General features: G+C 44.4%; 1 protein-coding gene across 1 annotated transcript; it reads right to left on the bottom strand.

The window, feature by feature from the left end:
* Positions 1-237: 237 nt before the first annotated feature.
* LOC102765444 (5-hydroxytryptamine receptor 3C) lies at positions 238-5,282 on the bottom strand. The gene is made up of 9 exons (XM_006773620.1): positions 5,216-5,282; positions 3,780-3,946; positions 3,277-3,321; positions 2,468-2,577; positions 2,020-2,189; positions 1,523-1,683; positions 977-1,181; positions 537-761; positions 238-431 (listed from the first exon to the last, which is right to left on the bottom strand). Exons 1-9 carry the CDS (start codon positions 5,280-5,282, stop codon positions 238-240), a joined length of 1,344 nt encoding a protein of 447 aa, XP_006773683.1.
* Between the last annotated feature and the right edge of the window lie 7,620 nt (positions 5,283-12,902).

Genomic DNA, 12,902 nt, shown 5'->3' with positions numbered 1-12,902 from the left:
GTCCCCAACCTGGGACTCAAACGGACCTGGGACCCTTCAGTTACCTGGCTGATGCTCTATCTGCTGGGTCAAACTGGCTAGGGCTGGGAGTGGTATTTCTTGTTTCTGGGAGAGCAGCAGTGATTCTACTAGTATTTAAGCCCGGGGAGGGCTGGAGGAGGGACTGCGTGTGCAGAAGAGCAGGGTCTGAGGTGGTCATTGATGCTGAGGGTTCTCTGGTACATTAGATATCAGCTCCTAGGAATTCCAGAGGACGATGACTGTGATGATTGTGGAGGCCAAGAAGAGCAGGTAGAGGCGAAAGAGGAAGGTGTCCATCATGTGGCTGAACTGTACCCACAGGTCAGTTAGCTGTGTCTTTGTCATTCCTGAGTCCCCATTTAGCTCTGCTTCTCTGGGCTCCAGATTCTTCCCTACCAACTCCCTGGGCTCTGTCAGGCCTGTGGAGAGGACAGAGACTCAGCCATGAAGTGGGATGGAAATATGATTAGAGAAGTGAGAGGTTGCGAAAGTTGAGAGAGTGTGGGCAGTGTGACTTCTCTTACCAGGCAGGTGGGTTGGGATGAGTCCTGGACCCACATTCTCCTTCCAGAGTGCAGTGGGGCAGAATATCTTTGGGCTGGTGCAGTGGAGGAGCAGAGAGTGGAGCCACCCAGGCATGGATGGGGGCTGGGTGTTGGCCAGGTGCAGCAGGTAGGTGATAAAGATGGTCTCTAGCAAGCTGACCACCATCAGTGACAGGCACAGGGCAAAGTAGACACCTAGGGTGAGGGAGAGAGCACGCCAGAGTGAGGCAGGTCCAGAAGGACCTCTCCCTCCCTCCCTCCTTTTCTGTCTCACACAGAGAGCCTTTTCTAAGATGCTTTCTTTCTCCTTTTTGCTTTATCTGCTCAGCAGGTCTAGCCAGGTCACCTGCCTACCCTGTCTCCTTTTTTCTTCTTCTCATTACCCAATAGTTGGGGGAGGGGATGCATACTGATGAGGGGGGTGCCACTGACAGGAAGTAGTTTATTCATCATGAGCAGGAAGACGTTGTAGCCCAGCAGAAGGGTTATCTTGAATGGGGCACGATTCTCGCTTTCTGCTGGCAGGAAGAAGCTGAGGGCATCAATGACCACCAGAAAGCTACTGGGCACCAGAAGGTTTATGATATAGCGTCTGGGTCTGCGCCTGATGGCCACCTGGTGGGGAGGAGAGAGCAGAGAGCCAGGTGAAGCTAGGAGACCTAAGAATGGCTCCAGCCCCTTCCTTTATTGGTGTCCTCCTGACAACAAGGGCTACTTCTGGGGCTGAAAGACGAGGAACAGTTTACATGTGACTAACAACACTCCCCCATGCCCACCAAAGAAAACCAAGGCCAGAGCTGACAGGTTCAGAAAAAGGGACTGCTTTGGGGGACTCAGGAGAGAAGAAGAATGAAGGTTATGGTGACCAGGGCTTTTCTGGTCTTGGGTCAAGAAGCAAGAGATCCCATGATGGAGGTCCAGGGGATGGATATCCCTTCCTGAATCTCTGGGCTTACATAGAACATGATCTGGTCAAAGAGACTAGAGCCCACAGACATATTTGGTTCGGCTTTGTTGATGCCCAGGAGCTCCCACTGCCCTTGTGTGCTGACAATGTCGCGCGAGGTAGCCGCTATCTCCGAGACTTCCTTTTCCATGCCCAGCAACATGTTTTCCACTGCAAGGGGGACAAACACTCATTCAACATACTTTCAGTCCCGACTTGGGCAGGGCTCAGAGAGATGAATTAGAAAGCTGTTTTAGCTACCTCTTTCAGACTGTCCTATATAACATCACTTCCTTGCTGCTCAATTGCCTGTTTTTGATTACGGGCTTTCTCAGGAAGTCTTGTCCCAGCCTAAGTTCCCCACCCCACCATCCACACCCTCTCCAATTAGCAAATACTCAACTGTCCCTTTTTATGCATTAAAATGACTTTGCTTATGTGTACTTTTTTGTTGCCCCACTGGTTGATCTCATTTTACCTCAAACCAGAACCTTTACTGCCACTCACCTGTGTAGAGAAAAGAGCTAAAGGTGAACGTGCAGTTCTGCTGGTCAAAGGGGAAGTAGAAGATGTCCAGTCTACAGATGCTGGTCACCCGCACTGGTTTGCTGTGTACAATGTGACCATCACTAGTCACATACGCCGAGAGGCCTTCCATGGTATGATCCACGTCCATGCTAGGTGGCAGGAGGGGAGGGAGGCAAATGCTCTGGGTTTCACACCAGTTTAAGTTTCTCTCTTAAGGTAGGGCTTCCCAACGTTGCTCATTATGGCCACTCTGCCATCTTTTGTGCCCACCACTTTCCAATTTCTAGGGGAGAAGTTAACAAGCTGTGGTTGTGCTCCTCGCTGAAATCCATGTTTAGGGGCCCACAGAACGGGTTTGCCCTGCACTACCCTGGTCTTCTCCTTGCAGAAGGGTTTTACCCTCCAGCTTCCCAGCCCCGATACCCACGATTCCACAATGAAGATGTCTGGGAGCCACAGGTTCTCAGTTGTCACAGTGAGTTTATTGATGTGACCACATTCTTCTGGGTCCCAGCTGATGAATGGGTTATTCCAGGTCTAGAGCACACGACACAGAGGGATGGTTTGGCTGGAACCTGGAGCTGGTTATGCCAGCATCTCCTGCCCTTCCATTCCCTTAAAAATATATACATATGTATGTATATCTTCGAAATGTATGTACTCAGGATATACGATAAAGCTTCAACCATTCCAGAAAGTTATAATATAAAAAGAAATCTTCTCCCTCCTCAACACTCCCACTCAGTCCATATCCCCAACTCAGCCCCATTATTAACAGTTTCTTGTGTATCGTTCTGGAAAAAAATTAATACATATTCCAGCATTCACTTTTATTTATACAGATAGACTCATACTATGCACATTGTTATGCATGCTGCTTTTCTGAGCTCATTTTGAACTCTGATTAGTCTTTTTATCTCATAATAATGCCTCATCTTCTCTAATTAACTAAGTCTTACTGGATTTCACTTTCCACTCAGGGAAATCTTAAGCTGGGTGCTAAATACATTTGGGCCCTGAAACTTCCGTGGGGGCTTCCAACTGTATTGTCCTTCTTGTATTTTCCATCTGTCTTTGATTGGCAGCCCAGAAAACTATTTGTCATCAGCATTGGCCCCATTCTGGTTGGATGTGTCTATGCCTTCAGGCACTGTCAATTGCAACAAATGTGATTTTTGCAACAAAGCCAGAAAAAAAAGGGAAGGAGAAAGAGAGAAGAAAGCAGAAGTTACATACCAAATCTAACCACAGAAATGATGTCAGCAGCTGAAGTTGTGCATCCTGAACAAACAAACAAACAGACAAATGAAAAACCGTTTAAGATGATTAGTGCCACAAAATCAGGTCCTAGTCTACCTCCTCCTTTTGTTTCCTAAGTGGTCCTATGTGACAGTTCAGCTTCTCATTCACAAATTCCAAATGAAAGGTAGGTCAGAAAAATGTAGGTTGAATGAAAAGCATAGGGGGAAAAACAGCATGGGGACTCACTGGGAATATGTTTTTTATAGACTATCCCCGTAAGGCCAGGACTCAAGGACAAGTGTTCCCTGCAGAAAGGTCACTGCAACATTCCCCTTCGTGTCTCTCCACCCAGCATAGGATGAACACCTAATTTGTACAACATCCATTCAGGGGACTCATTGCTCACCACTGGACCAGTGCAACGTTGGGTTAACAGGGTAAAGACCCTTTGTTCCCTATTAGCAGCCTATGAAAAAAAAAATGTAGTCAGCACTTACCACTTCCAGGATGGCAGACAGAGTGAAGGAGATGTTGACCTGAGTAGGGATGCTATAATTGATGACTGGACGGAAGTCCTTCTGTTTAAATGCAGTTCGGAAGGCAAGAGGGTCCACCCCATGCTGGTCAAAACCTGAGCAGTTGATGGTGAAAGTGTTCGTCCTTCCTGCAGAGAGCAGAGACCTTGTGAGACGGGGATAGGGCTTTCGTGTTTCCTAAGTGAGAGGACTGCCCGGGCTGGGGTCTGAAAGCCTCTCTGCAGAGATGAACATGGAGACATGGGGTGAGGCATGTGAGCCCCTCTTTCTCGAAGGCCAAGCTCTCCCTGCTGGGGCTGGGAGGGTAGGCTGGTTTGGTAGGCAAATGGCGGAAGCTGATGTGGTGAGCTGACCTTTCAGGGCTCAGAGCTCAGACCTCCCTTCCTGAGCTTTTGCTCCTGTATAAAGTCTACCCAAATGTGTATGCAAACAGCCTCGCCGGGGAGTCTTATTCCTTCCATAGTTGCAACCTTTAGAAGCACTTAAAGTTTTGGCTCTTGTTTGGCCATACTCTTTCCTCTCTAGCTCTCTTAGGATTCTTCCTCACAGTCACTGACCAAAATTTCCCTAACATCTTCTCAATTTTCCTTTCCCACTTTCATGTTTTCCTACTTCCTTGAAAGGAAAAGTTTGGAGAGACATAAACATGAGCGTGATGTGAAATATGTGGAGACTTAAGGCCGTTTTATTCAATGTGAATTTATGGACTGCCCGCTGTGTGCTGTGCTCTGTGCCCTGCTCAAATTCAGTGACTTCCTCTAAGATCTGTGGGTGCCATTTTCATCATCACCATCTTGAGAAGATCTCTTTGATCATTCACCATGTAGCTGGTGAAGCTATACAATAAACTGTAAAAGCCCTTCGGCCCACCTCACCTGCACCCCAATCCCAGATGGCTCTATGGGTATTCCTGTACCATAGCCCAGCAAGTTCTTTCCCAAACCTTCCACTATCTTGCCAGACCAGTTAACTCACAAGGCATATATCCAAACTAAGGAGAAAGGGGGAAGCAAATGCTCTCCTCTTCCCTCCATATACCTTTTCCACAAGATCTTCCCATGTTAATGGGACCAAGCTACCCTGTTCATACCTTCTATATCTTGGTAGAAAGGAGAAGTTGGACATTATAAAGGGGTGGAATTGGACAGCTGATAAAATGGTAGGACAGACAGTTTGGTAGCTACCTATACAGGCAAATGAGAGAGGGGCTGTGTTTACCAATCAGTGAAATGCGTTTTTCATCTATCCCCAAAGGAAACCAAAACATACATACGACAAAGAAAGGAAATGTTTAGCTCAATTATTTTAGATGCACTCTACTAGTTCTGGAGAATGAGAGAGTTTCTGGATTTTCCCCAGAAAATATTGCCACCTTTCCCTATTCTTGCCCATCTTACCTTGAAGCAGAAGGCTGGCAGTGAGGCAAAGGAGGAGTCCCCCCCTACTGGACCACCCCCCTTCCATCCTCCTCTTCTGAACTCTTCTGTGGGGACTCACCAGGAGCCCCCAAACCCTTGAGCTTAAAGGAGCTCAGACCACACCTTGGTTCCTGGTTTTGAATACTGCTCATGACAGGTGACCACTCCCTGGTGAGAGGCTGTGGCCAGAGAGGTCACGATAGAGTGTCCTGCTTTGCCCCAGTCCAGGTATGTCTTCTGAGCTCCAGGAAGGGAAGAAGTTAGACCAAGGTTTAGCAACCTTGTCTAATGAGTGGTTTTACATCTGAGTTCCAAGTACTTTTTAAGGAAAATGGGTGACTTGAGAGATGGGGCAGGTGAGGCCATTGATAAAGGCCTCATGAGGTCCTTCTGGAAGTTACTGTGCCTCAGAGAACGTGCACGGAACCCTGAGAGAGGGACAGTTATGCAGGGACCTGTTCATTTCGGAAGGCAAGAACATGTGATTATTGTGTTGATGGGTAAAGTGAAGTTAATGAAACTCTTTGTTGCATAGCAACAAAGCTCTAGAAATGCATCCTTTGTCCAGTTGTGGACATTAGTGATTATTGTCAATTTTGAGGTAAGTAGCTTGATTGAGAAGTTAAGTTCCTTTCTTGTTATATCAACCTGACTGGCAGATCTCTGTCTCCACAGTTAGCACCATAGTGTGGGTCTGCATTATCCCTGTTCGAACTATTAGAACAGCTTATTCATCAGATGTCTTCTAGATATTTAGTCCACCCCTCCCAGTCTAATCCTTCATTTTGCCATTCTCCTAAAACAGAACTGCCCTGCTTATCCTTCCTTATCTAATGTTTCCAAAAGCCTACAGCCCTGAGGCCACCAGGGAATGTGTGGAAATAAAAAATCATTTGATGAGCTTTGTGAAAATACCTGCACTCACACCTTCCCACACATATAGAGGTGTGTGTGTGTGTGTGTGTGTGTGTGTGTGTGTGTGTTTAAAAGCCCTAGCCGGTTAGGCTCAGTGGATAGAGCATTGGCCTGTGGACTAAAACGCCCAGGTTCTATTCCAGCCGAGGGCATATACCTCGGTTGCAGGCTCAATCCCCAGTATGGGCCGTGCAGGAGACAGCCAATTGATGATGTTCCTTTCTCATGGATGTTTCTATCTCCCTTTCCCTCTCCCTTCTTTTACTCTCTAAAAATCAGTAAAAATATTTAAAAAATAAATAAAAGCTCCCCGGATAGTTCTGATTCACACTCATTTCATTGATAATAGAAGTGTTGGTGAGGCTATAGGGCCACAGGAACTCCTATACACTGTGGGTGGGAGTAAAACATTTGGAAAACAATTTATCATGGTCTTGTAAAATAGAAGATGTATATATCATAAGACCCAGTGAATTCTCTTCCTGGGTATATTCTAGCACTGCACTGCTGGTCCCATGGGGCTATTAAAATTTAAATGAACTAAAATTAAAAATTAAGTTCCCCCTTCACAATAGCAACATTATTTTTTCTTTTTCACAATAGCCATATGTCAAATGTTCAATAACCACACATACAGTATATTAGTGCAGAATTATGTAATAGAATACTATGCAACAAAAAGCTTTATTAACTTTACCCATCAACATGGTTAAATTCAAGAGCATAATATATTTTTTCTTTGTTATTGAATTTATTTGGGTGACATTGGTTAATGAATTTGACTTCAGCACTGCGCCTCCTCTGAGTGTCCGTATGCGTTAGTCTTTCCTCCTAGTTGTAGGACTTCCACTCAGCCAGCATTCCTGTGGTTCTGGATGATGTCCGTTCCGTCTTTTAGTTTCACTTTTAAAATGGTTGTTCGAGGCAGCAAACTCCGGCGTTAACCTATGCCGCCATCTTGGTTCTCGTTTTGTTTTGTTTTGTTTAATCCCTTCGTCTTTTTCACCCTCAAGAGCATAATATTGAATGATTAAAAACAAGCTGCAAAATATATGAAGTATGATATTACATAACATGTGTGCATTCTAAAGTATACATATTTGAACAATATATTGTTTAAAATTCATGCATATGCAGTAAAACTGAAACAAAAAGTAAGAGAATAATAAATGCAAAATTCAGTCATTATCTATTTGGAGGAGAGAGAGATGGATATGCTTGTGAAGGCCCCTGTGGAAGACTTCAAAGACATTAGTAGTTGTAGGTGGGGGGTGTAGAAGGACTTGTACTTTTCATTTTACATTGTTATATAATATTTAAGTTTTTTTCATCATGGGGCATATTTTATTTTATATTACAATTAACATTCAATATTATTTTATACTAGTTTCAGGGATATAGCATAGTGGTTAGACATTTATATAATGTTTGAAGTGATCACCTGATAATTCTAGTACTCACCTGACACTACATCGCTATTACAATAGTATTGGCTACATTCCCTATGCTGTACTTTACACCCCTGTGACTATTTTTTTTTAACTACCAATTTGTACTTAAAACAAAATATATATATATATATTTATTGATTTTCAGAGAGGAAGGGAGAGGGAGAGAGAGATAGAAACATCAATGATGAGAGAGAATCATTGACTGGCTGCTTCCTGCAGCCCCCTATGGGGATCAAGCCTGCAACCCAGGCATGTGCCCTGACTGGGAATCAAACTGGTGACCTCTTGGTTCATAGGTCGATGCTCAACCTCTGAGCCACACCGGCTGGGACCAATTTGTATTTCTTTATCCCTTTACCTTTTGTTGTTGTTAATACTTAGGATATTTTTTTCCATTGTTTTTTTTTTTTTTTAAGAGAGAGTGGAAGGAGGCAAGGGGGAGAGAGAGAGAAAAAAAGAAAGAGAGAGAGAGTGTGTGTGTGTGTGTGTGTGAGAGAGAGAGAAACACTGATGTGAGAAAGACACATTGATTTGTTGCCTCTGCACACCCAACTGGGGCTGGGAATTGAACATACAACGAAGATTAACATTCAATATTATTTTATACTAGTTTCAGGGATATAGCATAGTGGTTAGACATTTATATAATGTTTGAAGTGATCACCTGATAATTCTAGTACTCACCTGACACTACATCGCTATTACAATAGTATTGGCTACATTCCCTATGCTGTACTTTACACCCCTGTGACTATTTTTTTTTAACTACCAATTTGTACTTAAAACAAAATATATATATATATATTTATTGATTTTCAGAGAGGAAGGGAGAGGGAGAGAGAGATAGAAACATCAATGATGAGAGAGAATCATTGACTGGCTGCTTCCTGCAGCCCCCTATGGGGATCAAGCCTGCAACCCAGGCATGTGCCCTGACTGGGAATCAAACTGGTGACCTCTTGGTTCATAGGTCGATGCTCAACCTCTGAGCCACACCGGCTGGGACCAATTTGTATTTCTTTATCCCTTTACCTTTTGTTGTTGTTAATACTTAGGATATTTTTTTCCATTGGTTTTTTTTTTAAGAGAGAGTGGAAGGAGGCAAGGGGGAGAGAGAGAGAAAAAAAGAAAGAGAGAGAGAGAGAGTGTGTGTGTGTGAGAGAGAGAGAGAGAGAAACACTGATGTGAGAAAGACACATTGATTTGTTGCCTCTGCACACCCAACTGGGGCTGGGAATTGAACATACAACGAAGATATATGCCCTTGACTGGGAATTGAACCCGAGACCTTCCAATACCTGGGCCAATGCTCTAACCCTGAGCACACTGGCCAGGGCTCGTAAGTCCTTTTTTTTCCACTCAGCCCCTCAACCCCCTTCCCATCTGGCAACTATCAGTTTGTTGTTTGTATCTATGAGTCTGTTTGTTCATTTATTTTGTTCTTTAGATTCCACAAATAAGTGAAATCATATGGTATTTGGTTTTCTTTGTCTGACATTTCACTTAGTACAATACCCTCTAGGTCCATCCATGTTGTCACAATTGGTAAGATTTTATTATTATTATTATTTTTTTCCCTCCCCAAGATTTTATTATTTTTTTATGGCTGGTTGATATTCCATTGTATATCTGTATCACATCTTCCTTAAAAAAAATCCTCACCTGAGGATGTGCTTATTGATTTTGGAGAGAAGGGAAGAGAGAGAGTGAGAGAGAAACATTAATGTGAGAGAGAACATCAATTGGTTGCCTTCCTTAGGTGCCCTGATGTGAGATTGAGCCTGCAACCTAGGTATGTGCCCTGACCTGGAATCAAACCCAAAAGCTTTTGCTATACAGGACAACATTCCAACCAACGGAGGCTCAGTGGCCAGGGCTGTACCATCTCTTCTATATTCAATCGTCTATGGGGGGTGGGGGCACTTAGATTGCTTCCATATCTTGGCTATTGTAAATAATGCTGCAATGAGCATAGGGTGCATATATCTTTTCAAGTTAGTGTTTTGGATTTCTTCAGATAAAAACCCAGAAGTGGAATTGCTGGTTCATACAGTAGTTTTATTTTTAAATTTTTGAGGCACCTCCATACTGTTTTCCATAGTGGCTGCACTAATGTTCAGTCCCACCAACAACGCAGGAGGGTTCCTCCATGGGCACATTTTAAGAACTGTTATATTGAGGTATAATTGATATAAAATAAGCTGTTTCAACACTACACTCTGACAAGTTTTGATAATGTATATACCTGTGAAACCATCATCACAATCAAGATAACGAACAGTTTATTTTGTTGTTGTTTTTTTTGAAAAAATATATTTCATTGATTTTCTACAGAGAGGAAGGGAGAGAGATAGTCAGAAACATCAATGAGAGAGAAACATCGACCAGCTGCCTCCTGCACACTCCCCACTGGGGATGTGCCCGCAACCCAGGTACATGCCCTTGACCGGAATCGAACCCGGGACCTTTCAGTCCGAAGGCCGACGCTCTATCCACTGAGCCAAACCGGTTTCGGCAACGAACAGTTTAATATCCTCCAAATTTTCTATGTGTCCCTTTGGAATTGCTCTCTCTTGCCCTTCCCCACTCCATTCTGATTGCCAGGTGACCACTGATCTGTTCCTATGTATTGCTTTAACATTTCCTCGAATCTTTGTATCCTTCCTTCTTTCCTTATACTATGTTTATTTGAAACTACACATTTCATTTGAAATATTTACCTCGGACATTTTGCTATGTACTAGTTTCAATTGTAGGGATTTTAAAAAACTCAATGATTTATTTGTTGGAAATATGAGTTATTAGAAATTTACTTTTTAGTCTACAAATGTATAAGAGGGTAGTTATTTTTTTGTTAATCATTTCTAGTGTAATTGTGACTACAGAGGCAGCATAGAAAATTGGTTATGAACTTTAAAAGTTACAGCAAGAATCTTGTTGGGATCTTTCTCAGCAGACTTCTCCGGCCAACAGCAGCAGCCCTCCAGGAATGTGCAATTAAAATGAGACTGAGGGACATGACCCGGCTGAGTCCACACAGTCACCAAACCTAGTAATGCTATGCTGAAGCTTCCAGGTCAAGAAGGACATTTTTTTCAAAACCCCTTAAACACGAGGAGTCACGTCTGTTCTTTTATCTCTCCCATTCCCAGTAAGAGACAGTCACAGGATGTGAAGAGCAGTGACACTGAAGATAAAGGACACTTCCTTCACCCATCAAAAGGTGGCGCTGATAAAGCATTTAGTTCTTACGCCCACCGTTCTACTCAGGATTTCAAGTCCATACCTAAAAGGGAATCCACCGAGCGCCTTCCACGTCCAGACAGTCGAAACTGTCCTGCTGCTGCGCCTCACAAGTCTTGTGAAGACCAAAATGCTGCCCCATGGAAAGGATGGGGATTGAAATTGGAAGCTATAGTTCAGAAGATCATGGTCCCCAAATATTAGGAGTGTGTCTTCAAACAGTGCAGAGACTGAGGGAGACATAGTTGCCCTGGATGACATACTGCCTCTGAAGTGGCCCTCCTGAAGGTGGGAGTGTTGCTGCTCAGGATGCTGAGATGGAGAAGAGAAAAGGTGAGGTGGCATCCGACCCAGTCTGTCCAACAAACCAGGAGTTGAACGTAGAAATGCCCCTGGAGAGGTCTTCAGAGGAGAGGTGTGGCAGTGGGGACCACAGAGTGAAGACAGAGACACACCCAGACCTGGTCACTGCTGGAAAGAAACCCCCTGGTGCCAGGGCATCCGCAACCTCACAGAAATCTGGGAGTAATCTAGGGAGACCAGATAGTTCCTTAAGTGGGGCAGCAGCTTTTCTGATTCAGAGAATGTACCTCCAGTGGGTTTACCTGCCCCTGAGGCAAACCCAAGGCTGAAGGGAAGGAGACTGATAAAATGACCATTTCCCCCAAACAAGAGGGTTCCCCTTCAGGAAGGAAGAAGGGGAGACACATTGGCAGTGTGAATAAGTAAAAGAAGCAGAACGGGCCACTGCCCAAGCCCCCCTCAACCCCCTCAAACACCGGAAGGCTCTGCAGACGGAGAGCCAAAGCCAAAAAAGCAGGAGCAACAGAGGAAGAGAAGGGGCGCAGCCAAGGAAGTGGAAAACCAAATAAGCAGTTCCCAGTGTGGAACCCCAAGAACCTCAGATCAAACTAAGGAAGGCCACCCAGCCACCGGATAAGACTGATGCCAAGAACAAGCCTTTCCCCGCTTATATCCATGCAGTAAACTCGTGCGAACTTGGAGCTGTGTGTACAATCACCAACGCTGAAGAACAGACTAAATTGCTGAGGGGTCAGAAGGAGCAGAGGTCTCCGACCTTCCACCCATCAGCACTGAAAGCAAGGTGCTCTCAGCCTGTCCCTTCATGCTGCAGGGACCTGTGGTGACAGGCAGTCTTCTGTTATGGGGCCCCTGGTTTGCTGGCTGCGTGGCAAGTGGGATAGTTACCAGAAACACGGGTGATCTCTTTTATCCCCAATATTATGCAGCTACTCTACCGAAGAACCCACCTCCTAAGAGGGCCACAGAAATGCAGAGCAAAGTGTGAGGGAGAGAAGAATGAAAGGAAAGTAGTTTGTGAACTCAAGATTCCTGAGACTAGGAATCTAAGCAGATCTTTCTTCAGAAAGTATGAGGAAATAGGCAAGAGATGTGGTCTTAACTTACTTAGTAGGAATTAAGTAAGCAGGTAGAATTACTGCTCTTTTGGTATCTAGCAAAGGTCATAATAGAACAGGGTGGAACAAGTAAGTGAAAACTGGGCATGGAAAATGTTGGCTTTGGCCCTAGCGAGTTTGGCTCAGTGGATAGAGCGTCGGCCTGTGGACTGAAGGGTCCCAGGTTCGATTCCGGTCAAGGGCACATATCTGGGTTGTGGGCTCAATCCCCAGTAGTGGGTGTGCAGGAGGCAGCCAATCAACGATTCTCTCATCATTGATGTTTCAATCTCTCTCTCGCTCCCTTCTTCTCTGAAATGAATAAAAATATGTTTTGTTTTTGTTCTTTTTTTTTAAAGAGAAAATGTTGGCTTTGTGTAGCTTGGCAGAATCACTCAATTACTCGGGTCCCAGGTTCGATTCCGGTCAAGGACACATGTCTGGGATGTGCGCTCAATCCCCAGTAGTGGTTGTGCAGGAGGCAGCCAATCAATGATTCTCTCATCATTGATGTTTCAATCTCTCTCTCTCTCCCTTCCCCTCTGAAATCAATAAAAATATGTTTTTGTTTTTGTTCTTTTTTTTAAAAGAGAAAATGTTGGCTTTGGGAGAATCACTCAATTACTCTTAGGGAGAGTA

This window comes from Myotis davidii, unplaced genomic scaffold (genome assembly GCF_000327345.1).
Source record: "Myotis davidii unplaced genomic scaffold, ASM32734v1 scaffold27, whole genome shotgun sequence".
Taxonomy (NCBI): Eukaryota; Metazoa; Chordata; class Mammalia; order Chiroptera; family Vespertilionidae; genus Myotis; species Myotis davidii.
This window is presented reverse-complemented; position numbering and strand designations above follow the sequence as displayed.